Consider the following 13,614-nt stretch of genomic DNA (forward strand, 5'->3'; position numbering starts at 1 on the left):
TATAACTTGCAATCTCATAGGCTATTAAAATAGCAAAGACATCATATATAAGAGTGATAGTAGCTTGGGTCCATCACAGTTTTTGGCATAGGAAGTATTTTAGAGGTTCGTCCAAGAAGTAAATGCTTGGGCTCAAATTTTGGTTCCACTGTGTGCAAACTGTGTGAATGTGAACATTTTCTTTGAGCCTCAATGTTCTCATCTGTAAAACGGGGATGCCAACAGGTGAAGACACGTCACAGGTGAGGATTTAATGAGAAGAATGCATGCAAAACATTGAGAATCATCCCTGACACAAAGTGAATGCTCAATAAATATCACCTAGAATTATTCATTTATTATTGTTGTCACACATCCAGATGATAATAAAAATTGGTCAATGTACATTAACCGATTGCCATAGACTTATGATAGTTTAGCATGAGGACATTTACAAATGTTAGTGTCTCTGCCTCTCCGGGGAGGGACTAAAGACTTATCAATGACCCACTGTCTTTATCATCATTCTGGTGAACAGTGGGATGATGGTGAAAGGAAGCCCTCCTTCCTTCTGTACTGTACTGTTCACAGTTGCCACAGCCATTCCAAAGCATTTAATTGCACATGTCACTCTGCTGAGCCCCACACAAAGACTAGGAGAGAGATAAAATTCTTGTCCACCGGGAGCTCACAATATCAAGGACATTTTGATGGACATGTGAATTAGAACACTATGGCGGGGGGGGGGGCAGGAAGCTGTGTTAACATAAAACACCTTTAAAATGGAGAGATCTTAGAAATTATTCCAGTTTTCTAACTTTACAAATGAGAGGCCAAGGATCACAGAGGTAAAATGAGCTAACCACAGTCCTTCGGTTTGTATAAGCAGAGCTCAGCACTCCTTCCATGCTGTCGCTGGGCTGCACATCTCCAGGGGCCACCGTTCCTCTTCACATACAATGCAGAGTGAACGCACCGCTTAGACTGGTGCAGGATGGCAGACCTGTTCCCATTTTGCCTGTATGCTCTTAAATATAAATGGACAAGAAGTACTTTTGTTCTATGCAGTTCAGGAATATATGCTTTACCATTATTATAGGGGTTATAAGGAAATACAGTGATTGGCTGTGGAGATTTGGAAGAAATATTTCAAAAATGTATGTTGAGGCATTGTGATGGTATATATTTGTCAAAGTCAGCTAGCAGAGTTTCTTTGAGGGGTTAAGTGTTCCAGAAGTTTATTCATATCCCATAACTTCCTTCCCATAAGAAGAAACCAAAAATTCACATTAACCTCCAGGTCCTTTAGAGTTAGAAGTCTCTCTAGAAGTCATTATGCCCATTTGACTATTTCTGTCTGATTTTTTCTTTTTACCCCTCACCAATAAGATGAATGTCTGCAACTCTCTGAGGACATTTTATAACCATATACAAAATCCACACTCCAAAAGTCCTTCAGCCTACCTAACTTCAATCCGTCTTGCTGCAGTTGAAGCCACAAGCGCTTCTATTACTCTTTTTAATGAATGTAGGTTGACTGGGGCATGGAGAATAAACTCATTTCTTGTTCTCTCTTGGAGCAGGTTCTCCTTATTCAGACTGCTGCTCTCCAAAGACCTCAGAAGCCTCATCCTTTTCCATGGTATTGCATACACATGGATGGCTTTAGGAAATAAATTAAGTGAATGAAAAATAGGAGTAATACAGGTATTCTGAACAGGAGTGACAGCAGAAGAAAATAGAAAGTTATTTATTATTTTCAAAGCAAATAAGTAAGAGGTTGATTGGGAAAAGGTGAAAAGATGAGAGGGGGAAAAAATCTGTCACTGAGTGATATTTTCATCAGAGAGGAAAATAGGTACCAACAAATGAAATTTGACTCATCTTTGCAAGTTTCACTGAGCATGAAAATGTCCCTTTAAAATTTCCCGTAAGCCGTTGCTGGCTATGGGATTTTTCCAGTGCATAGGGAATCTGAGTTCAGGAGGCCAGGGAATGCCAGGAGGAAAGGGATTTTTTGATGCTTGGGGCTCTGAGACTGTCAGTTTAAAAAATGAAAGTAATATAGAAGGGGCAAAGTGGCATTTATCATCCCATCTCTCCAGGCTCCTGTCTCTTTAATCAGCTAGCCTGATTTGCCCAGTAAATGATTCCTGAGTGAGTGTGTGTGTGTGTGTGTGTGTGTGCCGGCGCGCGTGTGTTGTAGCTCTGTCAATCCTTGGATTAGAACCAATGATTGCAGCTTGTAGGAGGGCTGTCCAGGGCCAGATTGTACGATGTGTCTCAGTGCCAGAGTATGAGTAGAGATAATTACTGAGAAGTCACACTCTCTCACACCCTCGGCTTTCTTGTTGTGTCCTTCAGCAAAACAGTGGATTTAAATCTCCTTCCAACAGCTTGAGAGCAACGCAATCTGTCAGGAAAGAAAGAAAGAAAAAACCGAACCTGACAAAAAAGAAGAAAAAGAAGAAGAAAAAAAAAAATCATGAAAACCATCCAGGCAAAAATGCACAATTCTATCTCTTGGGCAATCTTCACGGGGCTGGCTGCTCTGTTTCTCTTTCAAGGTAAGAGCTTGCTATTGATTTGCCTACAGTAGACCCAGGAATCGTACAGTATGCTTTATATGATTCGCAGGCTCCCTGAGTCGGCTGTGCTGCACGGTTTGCAGGTGGAGGAGAGAGCGTTTAAACAGCATGGCTGGGACTTCATTCTCCCTACCAGGCTGTGAGAATATTGATTTGATTCTGGCTGCTACCGGAATGGGGGAATGTATATGCATAAGTAAAATGTGTCTGGCGCTCCTGTTAGGTGCGTGGCTATGTACTGGTCTCCCCGGCTTTATGTACATTCTTGCACACATACACAACGGAGCACACATATAAGCAGGGGAAAATTACAGATTCAGAGGGCAGCAGGGTTGCTAATGTGTTGCTTATGTTACTGGGAAGAAATTACAAGAGGAAACTTTAAATATCGGCCAGTAAACTTGCAAAGCTTCTAAAAGGAGCAACTGAAAAATGCAGGCTAGGAAGAATCAGGTAACTGTGCATGGTGTAAGATTCTGGTCAGAGACCCAGCTTGAAGGGATGAATCAATTTGCGGCAGCAGGGGACAACTGTATTAGTTTTTAATGGGTTTGGGGGTGTGTTTTTGGTGGGGGCAGCCGGTCTGGGGGAGGATAACAAGATGATGAAAGGCAGTGGGAACACTCAGGGGGATCTGAAATTCAGGGAAGATTTTCCAAGTTGAAGAGAGAGAGCCAAGAAGAGTCGAATGCTAATTTTGTTTGTTTTTTGGGGTGGGGGAGCCAAGGACTGGGATGGCCATGGAGGGTGGGCTTGGTCTCTGGCCCAAGGCACCCTTTGATGTTGGTAGTGCTGTGTTGGGGTGCATTTGGAATCTGCTTCAACCTTGAGTCCATTTGCTGCACCGTGTGGCCCCACGCTCTGTCCTAGCTCTGACGTTCCAGCCGTGGTATCATCTGCTCACCTGCTTGCTCTTACCCACCCGTCCCCTGGAGGCTCTGACTTGCCTTTTTCATGTTAAAGGTGCTTAAACTCATAGAGATTGAGACAGGCAGAGAAACTTTCCCCGGGTGGTCCCGCCGAGCTCACAGACAGGATCCCATGCGGAAGCTCAGTTCTGTGCCTTGTATTCCCAGAGGAAAGTTCAGTCTCACAGGGCAAAAAAGGATGGGAAATTCCACCCACCTCGTTCTCTTCTACCGCAGTATGGAGTTCTCAGGTCTTGTCTGTCCCCACCTCCGGTCCTGCTGACCCCCCTCTGAGGGTAGACTTTGGGGGCTGCCTCTGTCCCTTTGACATCGGCTGCAGTGGCTACCATACAGACCCACACAAGGTGGGCAGAGAGGACCAGGCTGGGAAGAGTCAAATGCGTGTGTACCCTCGGCTGGGGCTCAAGAAGGAAGGCAAGGAACGCTGGAGGGTTGGAGTCCAACGACAAGGAAGTTCAGAGTGGTGGGTTTTGCAGGGATAGCCTCGATATCGTCTGCTGCCCTCAGCCGCAGAGAGGCACTAGCCTCGGTATCTCTCTCCTCTCCTAGGGGACCATTGGTGCGTGTAAGAGTAAAGGAGCCAACTTGCAGGCATCCTTGACTGACTCGTCTTACGTAATATGGAGCAGCAATGGTGCGTGTGCGCATGTATGTGTGTGCATGTGTGTGCGGGGAGGGTGCTCACCCCTCCTGTTCTTGGTCCTTAGGGGCTCACCTGAGAAGAACAGAACTCCAACACTAGCAGTGGGGAAACTGAGTTCAGGGACAGGCTTCTATGATGCTAACAACAGAAATGAAAACTAAGTAGACAGAAGGTAGAGTGAAAGGTCAGAGGAAGGGAGAAGGTAGGTCCCAAGTCCCCAATAATTTCCATCTGTCCGAAGGTCCCTGTCTTGTCTATCTATACATCAAACTGGAGACAATGGCCAAACTTTCACCAGCAACAGCCCTCTTGGCAGCATGCCAGGAGCCCCAGGGCCATACTGAATTTACATATAAATTAGCATATGTGATTTTTTTTCCACACCCCTTCAGAAATAAATGCATGGAAGCATAATATTTGCTCATACTTTGAATCATCCCTAAATAGACGAGTAGAAAGTTGCGGTACAAAATTCTCTGGGGTGAAATCTGATTCTGTGGTCCTGTTCCTAGCTTAGTGGGGGGATAGAGGTGACAGAGCTATCTTAGACCTCCTCACATTCTGCCAAATTTGACTTTCCTTGGGAGAATAATGGTCTTATTTGTGCTACCCACCTTGAGCCAGCTCTGAATAGGCTTCAATGTGTCATAATAAAACCGGCTGCTCAATTTTAAGGAAGAATAACCCCCAAAGCCCCCACACCACTTGCCATTTGATCTGGCAAAGGTGATGTCTGTTTTCTCTCTCGGGGGATGGAGGCTGGAGTCTGCCAGCTATCTCTTATCAAACTTGCAGAATTACTGAGGCAGCCCGGGTCTTGCCTGCAATAATCCACCCCTATTGCATTGACCCAGTGGGACTAGTTAGAATGCAGTACACATTCCAAGGCAATTTTTTCTTCTCTGTTTTTGTTTTAAGCTGGCTCTTCCTGGAGCCGCTACTTCCTGGGTTTCTTGCCTTCTTAAAAAAAGGTGTCCAGGGCTAGTGGCCGATTATGGACCCCTTTCTGACCCTCTCCTCCCCCCAACCCCGCCAGCAACCATGATCCAGCTTAGAGGGGGAGGGAATTTCCAAGGGAATCAGCACTGATTAGTGATGGGCAGAAGGGAGGGGGTGATTAGCGCCCTGGGGCTCCGGCCCTAAGAAGCACCGCACTGGGGTTGATTAACTCTCAGCTCTTCTTTCCTGGGAACAGGAGCTGGGGAAGCTGGATTAGGCGGCTGTCCTTTTCAGCACATCCGCCCACCTTCTGCCACTGAGAGGCTCTGAAAGGAATGGCTGGTAGTGCCGCAGCCCTTCTCTTTCTAGAAACCCAACCATTTCTCCTTCGAAGGATTAATGCTCCCTTTAACACCTTCCAATGAGCTTGGCTAGATTTCTGTCTTACCTTTCAAATTTTTTCATCTTCTCACGTCCCACATCAACTGATATCTGCCCACTTGAGACACAAACAGGCAGAGCAGAAGGGAAAGGACCGTGGGGGCTAAGTTCACGCTCTCCTTCACTCGGCACTGACGACATGGACACTGCTCAGCTGGGCAGATCCGCCAACTTCCTGCCACTCACAGGAAATGTTTGGGTGCCAGCAGCAGCCTGAGTTGGGTGCTGCTTTAGAAATGTGAGGGAAGTAGATGGGGCCATGACAGTGTTTACTGGGAAAGTGAAACATTGGTGTGGGATGATGGAACCCTGGACCTGATGTAAGCATCATGGGTACTCGCAAGCATGACCCCCCTCCCCCACCCAAAAAACCCCCCCAAACTTTGGGCAAAGAGACAGAGGAACCTCATGAAGTAAACCCTGGCTGCCATGCCTGCTTCTGCCAACTCGGGGCAAGTTGGAGGTAAGGAGTGCAGCAAATGCAGGATACTTTCATCCTTCATACTCAGTGACAGTCTTCTGAGCATTTGATCAAGGGTCCCGGAGAGTCCCAGCACTGGCCAGCAGGTCTTGCTGCATAAAGACCATTCTTGGGATTGTAACTTTAGTGACCAGGTGCCAAGCGTCGCCCTGGTTCTGGTTCTTTCTTTGTGGCATTTTAAAAGCCAAATATAACCCCAATAATGTCTTCTCATGAGCTGGATGCCTAGCCCCTGACTTCTGTTGTCTCTCAGTAAGCCTTTCCCATAATGCTGGTATTAGAGGAGTTCAACTGTGTCCTTGAAGAGATGGTCTCTCCTGTGTCCCTGCTCAGGTGTTCTGTTCTGGAATGTCTGGGTTCTGTCCTTGGCGTGCCTGCATTCTGGTTATCTAGAGTTACAGTGACCTGGGCTGGGATCATCTACTGGCCCAAAACACCAATGTTGCCTTCAGCCACAGTTGATCCATTCGGATGCTGTGATCCCGTTTAATATCCTAAGAACAGATGACATTTCGAAATCAATATGAGCCGCATGCTTCCGGCATGTAAGGAGACACATGCTGACAAGGTCTGCAGCATCTTTTCATGTCTGTCTACTCATGATGAACACACTTTGGGTGGGATCATCATATCTGGGAGTTGGCCCTGTTCCAGATTTTTTTGGTTTGGAGTCCATGGCCTGCTCCTACACACCAACTAGAATGCCAAACGTGCAAACAAACTCTGCTTTATATCTGACCTCAACAGAGACCCTACAGACTCTTCAAACTCTCCCATGAGCATGGCTTCCAGGTTCCAATTCAGTTCTGGTGGCCTGTGAAAGGCTCAGTGGGGAGCAGGCACATCTGAGCTCAAAGTTGCCTATGTTTTCTGCAGGGGAAAATCTTTCCCTCTGTGAGTCTGTCTCCCCACCTGCCTGCCAGGCTGGGGAGCAACTCCCCTGGGTGTTGTAAGGACTCATTAATGCTTGTAACACTCCAAACATGTGGTGCTAAGTGGAACTCCATGCTGAGACTGGTTGTATTTATGCAGTTTACTTCCTTTCTGCTCTATTGGCTTGTTAAATGTTTACTTTATGTCTATAGTCATTTGAAATTCAATAAAACAGATTAAAAATAAAAGATGGAAACATGCAAAAATAAAGTAATTGATGGTATATGGGTAGATGGGGTCTGTGGCGCCATTGTAGCCTTCCACTCCTGGTGGTGGATGCTCCCATTCCATACCACTCCCAAGCGCACAAGGGAAGGGCAGAGGGGCTTTGGACGGAGCATGAAGGAGGCCTACCTCCCATACGTCTGTCAAAGGAGACTTCTGCATGGAGGTGCAATGCGGGCAGGTGGCAGAAAGGAGGAGGGTCGGAGAAGAAAGTCAGAGCTAGGAGTGTTAGAGGGTCAAAGCAGCTCTCGTCTGGATTAGAAAAAGTGGAGGAAAAGAGGACTCAATCCTCTCCCTCTCTGAGAGCTTCTTATTTCATTTTATATATTTCTGTATTTATTTATGCACCCTTCTGGGTGACGCCTGCCCGTTATCACCTGCTTAAACTTAAAAGCTCTGTGTGTTCCTCCACTTTCCCTCTCCTTCTGTCTCTCCCCCTCCCCCCCCTTTCTGCCCTCTCTCCCCCTTTCCTCTTTTTCTCCATTTCCCTTTTTCTTTCCTCCTTTCATTCTTCCTTCTCCTCTATGGGAACAATAATTGATCAGTTGACAGATCTAGGTCACGCTGGCAGGGGTTGCTCTGCTTCATGCAGGCTTGCCCAGGAGAAGGAGGGAAAGTCTGTCTTCTCAGTTCACAAGGAGCCCAGATGATAGGGCGCAGCAGGAGGAAGAAGGGGCCAACGAGTTGGTGGGCAAGTTCAGCCGTCGCCAGCAAGGGTACCGGGGACCCCTTTGATTGATTGCAGAGTCTTCAGCTCTTTGATATCCCTGCCACTCTAATTTTCCATATCTGATTTACCTTTGCCCCTTGTCCACATTTCACTCAGCTTCTATACCCTGCCTGTTCCAATTCTTCTCATTTTCCTCTCTCCTTCCCTCTCCTGCCCTCTTCTCCTCCTTCCAAAACCCTGACAGATCACAGATACTCCCCCACTTAAGTCATATTAGAGAGATGGCCTTTTGTTTATTTGCAAGAAGAAAAACAGAAACCCTGCCAGAAGAACTCTGTAAGTCATTTGCAAACTGCAAAACAAACCAACAAAGATTCACATTTTCGGTGCTGAGAAGAGAATATTTCAAGAGAGACTGTCAAGCTAAGAAATCAAATATTGGAAAACACATTCTTTAGCACTGTTACTAAGGACATCTTAGGTTACTAAATTTGATTTTTTTTTTTCTTCTCTAAGAGTATTGTCTTCACAGTTATAAAAGACTGTTCAAAGAACTGGCTGGTTTGGGCTTCAGTGGCTCATTCAGATCCACTCTCTAGAGACACTGCCTTTGCTTTATCTTGGTGGTGCCACCAAACTTGAACCCAACACAGACTGTAGCTGTGTATGTGTTTATTGGTCCAATCACCCAGCAAGTGTTTACTGAGTGCCTATTATGTTCCGTGTATAGTTGTGGGTGGCGGCAATAAATATATCAGTGACTAAAACAAACTAAAGGATGAGACCAAAGACAATAGAATTTCCAAGATTTGACTTGGTTTGTCATCCTTTTTAATAGCATACAGAAGCACCAGCAGGAATGCCAGGAGCAGAGGGAAAGAGTGAACAACACAGCTTCTGGTTTCTTACGGAAATGATGGTGGGATACAAGAAAGCAACTAACCCTTGGTCCTTGTTTTATCTAGAGAGCACTGGGAGAGGGTGCGCAACTCCAGTTCTGTGTTAATAACACATAAGAGGTGCTGCCTTTGCTTCCCCCTGCTGTCTCCTGCCAAGAAGGGGCTCATGCATGTTTGATGTACCCTCAGTTAGTATGTGGATGATAAAAGCTGGTGTAAGTTCGTTGGCTTTGTGACAATTGTCTTTTGCCATTCAAGTTAGTAGCTGATTCTTGGCCCGATGCCACCCTGTCTGGTAGCCTACCCACTTCCTTTTTGCCCTGCGTTCTGCACAGAACTAGAGGGCCAAAGAAGGTAAGGGGAGCCAGGTGGGGAGACACTTATATAAGACCAAGGAAGGATTTGCCTCTGGCAGCTGGTCTAGATGAGACAAATAAGACAGGGGACCTCTGGGAAGGATTCATAACTCAGGGCAGATCTAAGGTAATCTCCCTTCTGAGAGCCCTTTTATTTGCCACCCACTCATCACATTCAACTTAGGGTTCTTAGAATAATAAAAATGCATCATGACTTATTTGTTCTCCTCTGGTCATATACCACAGTTGGGGCACAAGCCTTCTTCCAATCCATCAACTTCTGTTTTCAGCCCTCTGTACAAAAGGGACGATAGCTTCTCTTAGGCTCACACTGTGCACTACCTGTCTCCTGAATGCTCTAGGATGATTGCTTACCTGGCTGCTTCTATCTGCATCCCCACGGTGGTGGTGATGATTGTTTTTAGCTTTTCTCATGGAGGAGAACAGATAACTGCTTTGTCATGGATCCTGATTCTCCCAGGTCAAGCAGCCTACAGCAATTTGACATTTCCTGACCCCTTCTCAGAACCAGTAAGGTCTTCAGGGGGTAGGTTCAATGTGTGTTTATTTGCAATATTTTCATTCCCTAAATCACTGGTTCTCAAACTTGGTGTATCAAATTGCCTGAGGAGCTTTATAAAAATACCAATGATTGAACCATATCCCAGACCAACAAAATCAGAATTTCATCATCAGCCTTATTCAGCCTCTGTAAGAGGTTCTAATATGTGGCCAGGCTTAAAAATTATATCTCTAATGTCATCTGAAATGTTCTATGGTCTTGGGTAAGTCACCTCCTCACTATGAGCCTGAGTTTCCATGTCTCTAAAATAGATAAGTCAGACCAAAATAATTTTCAAGTTTCACTTCAAGTTCAACATTTTGCAATTCTGCAAATAGTCTTTTTGAGTATAGCACTTGAAAGATAGTGATGCTAGAAGAAAGTATTCGGAAGCAGTTTCTGCTTGTAGGAGGCTAAGAATACAGACACAGTCACAGACCGATGACCAAAGTTAGAATGTGTGAATGGTGTGTGTGCACGCAAACACGACATGCTTTATTGTATCTATTACATCACATACCCATGTAATTCTTTACAAGGCACCCTTAAACTGGGGTAAAAGGATTAACAGCAGTTGAGGTATAGGGAATCAGGAGTGATGAGGATTCTTAACTGATCCATTGGAGAAAAGAAACTCAGGAGCTACTTGAATGTGGGTCAAGAAAGAACGTGTTAGAACTAGATTTAGAGAGCACTAAGGGATGGTGAGCCTTGGAAGAAGCTCCACTCCTAGTGTGAAATTTGCATGTTTTTCCTCTGTTCAGGCTCCACTTCTCATTCCCAAGAGTCAGCCAGTAGTGTTGCTTCCGTTGCTCTCCTTCTCATGGGCAACAAAGCCTCAATGCTGAGAATCTCGATAGCAACTTTGCAGCTAGGACGTTAGGCAGAAGTGAAGCTGCTTCTATTCCCCAAGCCAGCTCAGTTCCTGCAGTGCATACAGGAGTGAAAACTTGGTCTGTTTGGGGGGGTACACAAGATAGAAGGCATATGGGGAACAGAGCTACTATGTAAATTTGTTCCCAGGGCAATCTCTGGTTAACTCAGGAAGTACTCACTTTGAGGGTTCCCCAGAGTACTCACACTGCTGTGTCTGCCAGCCCCAGAGTCACAACCAGCTCAAGCCCAGAAAAACTTTCAAGCTTCCAGTCCCTTTCCTTGAGTTCTGGTATCTCAACAGTGCAGCTGCAGGGGTTCCCTAGCTTCTATCTCCAATAAGGGGGACCGTGCCTATCTGCAGATAGTCTATTTTACCTGACCATTGGATTTCAGGAAGACAGAAAGAGGAGGAAGAAAAAGGAGAAGGAAAATCTGTCTTATTATAGATTCTTGTCATTTGCTCTAGGTCCAGAGAGACATTATAACATAGTGGCTGGTTTACCTGTGTCCAAACCCTGGCTCTTCCACTTTCTAGTTTGAAATCTTAGGCAATTCAGTCAGCCTCTGTGATTCCCTTTCCTCTTCTATAAGATGGAGATAATTATGAAACTTAGTTTTAAGGCTGTTTTGAGGATTAAATAAGTTGCTGCATATAAAGTGTTTGGAACACTGCCTAGCACATAGTAAGTTCTCAATGAATATTATCTAATAATTTTATGATTGATATAAATACTACCACCTACAGGACAAGTCTATCCTTCTTCAACATGACCTTTACTTAAATATTTGAAAAAGTGATTTCCTCCCCTCTTCTCTCAAATTTTCTTCCCAAGAGGTTAGATATCTCCAGGATTTCTCCTATTTTCTGTATTATTATCCACACTAAGGGTACCGATTCCTTTTCTCTAAGGTTCTTCTGTTTACTCTGTATTCTTCTTAAAGTCTTCTTCTCCCATTGTGCTCTGAGTAGCCCAAAATATTATAGAATATGACCCCTCCTGGTTCCAAATCCAAAGGGAAGGAAGTCTCAGCTCTTTGGAAAGATACCAGAAACCCTATGGCTCTGGCCTGCGATTGCCAGCCTCTCCTAATCCTTTGACTCCTTTTCCATGACTGCTTGAGGGCTCATCCTCACAGCACATGTGCACACTGCTCCCTCTGCCGAGTGCTGTCTTCGTCTACCTCAAAAACACTTGTTATTATTCAAGAAGAAATTCCAGGCTCAGCATCCCTCTGAAGCCTCTCATTTCATCCTTTATGCCTCCATTTCTCTTGTACTAACCTCTATTCTTAACATCCATCCCACACAACTACACATGTGTAGTTATGTGCTCACGTGTCTATCTTCCCTTACTAGACTCTGAGCTCCTAGAGGTCAGGGACCACCTTATGGATCTTTACATCCCAAATCACCTCACACAACACCTGGCATAAATTCAACGCTCAGAATTTATGGCTGGAAAGAAAGGATGGAGAGAGGGAAAGACAGAGGGAAAATGGCATGAGATTCCCTTTAGGGATTTTTTGGAGCCATATTACCCTGTCAACTTACGGTGAGCTGTTGTCAATTCAACCATTCCTTTTCCTATGCTTTTGGTGTTTTACTATATGTACAAAATCTGGTCTCAGAACTTATCCCTTCTGATGTTATCTTATCAGATTTAATTGATATCTTCTTTCTGACAATATCTTTTTGGGACTCTGAAACTGACATTCCATATTTTAGCAATTCCTCTTGGTGATAATCAGTCATGAAACATATGTTGTAAGAACCTGGGTTGCGGTGGATGAGCTCAATACTTATGACTGAACTTACCCAAGAGCAGAAAATAGTCACTCTAGTGGTCAATAGATCAGTTAAGCAGAGGATGGGATGACTATCTGAGCCTGCACTGGCACCAGGACGAGTGAGACAGACAGGGGAAGTGTGGATATAAGCAAAGAGGGAAGTGGCTGGATGGACTGTATTTAGTTGGAGAAGATGAAGCGGTCTGGTGTTTCTTAGCTTCAAATCTATTTCTTTCTTCCGCAAAGTTGTCCACTTGGGCATTTGACTCTCCTCCGACACAGCCAAGAAGAAACTTGGCCCAGACATGGAGAAAGTTAATTGACAGCTTTTTTCTCAGTGCAACTGGTGATGCATAGACATATGCAATTGGATAAACCATTTCCTAATTTTGAAAACAAATAAGAATTAATTAATTGTTCTACATTTCTCCTTCCTTTCCCCCTAACACTTCTTAATAGAAGGTTCTAAATGCCTTGTCACCATTTTTTCATTACTTTCTTGCACTGCTGAAGACTTGTCAAGGCCAAAATAATTTAATCATCAAATACAAAAGCTTTTTCACAGACTCCTAGAGTTGTGAGATATCATGGAATTTTCTCAGTCTCCCCCCGCCAAGGCAGCAATCACATGTGAATGATGTTTGCCCAATTCTGCCTTACAATTTCAGAGATTCCCAGTGAGCAGAGACTAACCACCTATGTTATGGTCCCCAGTTCTGGCTGCCTATCAAAATCACCTGTGGAGATTGTTATAAGATTGTGGAGATGCCCAGGGATGGCTTACAAAAATTCTCATTGAATAGGTCAGTATAGGCAGAGTCCCTTCTACTTTTAAATAACTACAGATGATTCTACTGTTCAGATACAATGGAGAATAAATAATTAGCACCTCTTCCTATAGTTGATAAACTCTGTGAGAAAACAGTATTCTGGCAAATATTTTTGATATCACCTCAAAATAAATGATCATCCTTTTTTTGTATAAACAGTGTTCTAAATTTGTTCAGGGCAGGAATGTGCACATTCAAAATATTCACCACCAAAATTCCCTTATAGCTGAGTATGGTCATGTAATGCAGTTCAGGTTAGTGGAATGTAAGCACAAGTTTATTTTGCGTTTTGAGGATTATAGTCAGGAAGCCTGTGCTTTTTAAGTCTTACTAATGCTGATTCCTCTTGACTAAGAGAATGGCATACTATCTGGAGATCCAGGAAACAGCTTGGAAACAGGAGGACAAACAATACATACCAATGGCAAAGGGGCATGTGAGCGGTTCAGTCAGTTAGGCATCGAACTCTCGATCT

At 44.5% G+C, this 13,614-nt stretch overlaps 1 protein-coding gene across 3 annotated transcripts in view; it reads left to right on the top strand.

Moving 5' to 3' along the window:
* Positions 1 to 2,216: 2,216 nt before the first annotated feature.
* The window catches only part of NTM (neurotrimin), a 939,904-nt gene continuing 928,506 nt past the window's right edge, over positions 2,217 to 13,614 (top strand). Inside the window, exon 1 of one of the 3 annotated variants that reach the window (XM_032356562.1) lies at positions 2,217 to 2,546. In XM_032356562.1, the coding sequence (XP_032212453.1) occupies positions 2,465 to 2,546 (82 nt within the window). In that variant the 5' untranslated portion in view covers positions 2,217 to 2,464. The remainder of the gene's footprint in view (positions 2,547 to 13,614) is intronic. The other 2 variants (XM_032356566.1, XM_032356568.1) reach the window with 2 other exon arrangements.

The sequence above is a fragment of the Mustela erminea genome, chromosome 9 (genome assembly GCF_009829155.1).
Source record: "Mustela erminea isolate mMusErm1 chromosome 9, mMusErm1.Pri, whole genome shotgun sequence".
NCBI classification, from domain to species: Eukaryota; Metazoa; Chordata; class Mammalia; order Carnivora; family Mustelidae; genus Mustela; species Mustela erminea.